The sequence below is a fragment of the Muscardinus avellanarius genome (genome assembly GCF_963383645.1).
Source record: "Muscardinus avellanarius genome assembly, chromosome: 20".
NCBI classification, from domain to species: domain Eukaryota; kingdom Metazoa; phylum Chordata; class Mammalia; order Rodentia; family Gliridae; genus Muscardinus; species Muscardinus avellanarius.
This window is the reverse complement of record NC_137806.1, coordinates 26,075,468-26,077,011: the sequence shown is the minus strand read 5'-3', so window position 1 is coordinate 26,077,011 and position 1,544 is coordinate 26,075,468. Positions and strand designations below refer to the sequence as shown.

The window sequence follows — 1,544 nt, the reverse complement described above, 5'->3', positions numbered from 1 at the left end:
ATCCTGCCTCCCATAAAGCCACTCACGTTTTCTCTTCATTGGGCATCAGGGAAGGCATGAAGGGGACCGCGAGGCCTATTCAAGTTGGTTCCCCCCCACCAGCCCCAGTCCAAGGGGAAGAAAGAAATCGAGACTCAAAGACTCTTAAATGAACTATTTGGGGCCCTTGGAATTTCAACTTTCCAATCACACACCAAACACCCAGCTGGATTTTGCATTTCTTTTATTTAGAGCATCACAAGAGCCCTGGGGTGTAGGAAGAACCCATTCCACTGCAGGGAGAAGAGGAAGGCCTGCCCAAGGAGACCACCTGGGCTCCTGAGCAGCCCAGGACAGAGCGGCATTCAGTCCCAGGAGAGTGAGTACCTTCCTCATCAGTGAGGCAATTTCCCAGCCACCAACCTAGACTTTCTTTTTTTTTTTTAACCCACCATAAAAGCTAGGACCCCAGAAAGCCCCAAGAACCCGGCCAGGTTGACAGGGTGGGGCCAGTTCCCAGGGAACCTCATTTCTGGGTGAGCATCTGTACAAATTCCTCGTAGCTAACCCGCCCATCCTGGTCCACGTCAGCCTCTTGGATCATAGCATCCAGCTCCTCCTGAGAAAGTGGATCCCCCAGCTGGGCCATGACCTTTTTGAGCTCCTCCATGGTGATGTGGCCGTCACCGTTCATGTCGAAGGCGCTGAAGACTGCCCGCAGCTCCGCCTCACCGCCCAAGGCCGCCTTACTCTTTTTTATCGCTGCCAGGAACTCTTCGAAGCTGATGGCCCCGTCACCATCTGTGTCCACCTTAGATATCATGGCTTTCAGTTCCTCCTTGGAGGCCTTCCTGCCCAGGGCCTGCATCACCTCGCCCAGCTCCTGGACGTTGATTTTGCCGTCCCCATCTTTGTCGTACTGGGAGAAGGCCGCTTTGAACTCAGCCACCTGCTCGGGGGGCATATCCTCAGCCATGCCTGCGTTCCCCTGCACCTCGTAGAGCTGCCAACCAGACGTCAAGCTGCTTCTCTGAGGGCTTGTGGTCCAGAGCTCAGAGCGGCCACTGGGATCTGAGGTGGTGTCTGTCAGAGGGCAGAGCTGTAGAACAGCCTTGCGCTGACAAGGGAACCCCCTCCTTTTCTGCGATTGGAGTAAAGGGAGGAGGAAGGTTCCCCACCCTGCACCTGTCCTCAGGCGAGATCCTCCTCCCAGGGAGGGACAGACCAGCTGCAGACCAGAAAGTCAGGAATGGGGATGGGAGGGGCCACAAGGAGAACTGGGTGGGAACCAGGCCAACCTGCTTCTCCTGGCCCCATGACAGACCACCCCACTACAGGGACATCTGTCCAGGCCACAGTTCTTCTGCAGCTAATTAGCACAGAGACCCTCACCAAGTCCAAGGGTTCAAGAGAGCTTCCCTAACTTTGCAGAGACTGAGGCTGGAAGGGGCAGGGGGCACTGCAGCTCCCAGGAGGAGAGAGAGCAGTGTCTCGTGTCCCCCTTCTCCTCTCCTCTCTGCTCTGGCCCCAGGTGCAGGGTTGGTGGAGGCAGGGGAGTATTGAGT

General features: G+C 56.5%; 1 protein-coding gene across 1 annotated transcript; it reads right to left on the bottom strand.

Annotated features, from left to right (window-relative positions):
* Positions 1-505: 505 nt before the first annotated feature.
* CALML5 (calmodulin like 5) lies at positions 506-955 on the bottom strand (the record flags this gene model as incomplete). The annotated part of the gene is made up of 1 exon (XM_080717299.1): positions 506-955. The coding sequence occupies one exon, from the start codon at positions 953-955 to the stop codon at positions 506-508; it is 450 nt and encodes a 149-aa protein (XP_080573425.1).
* Between the last annotated feature and the right edge of the window lie 589 nt (positions 956-1,544).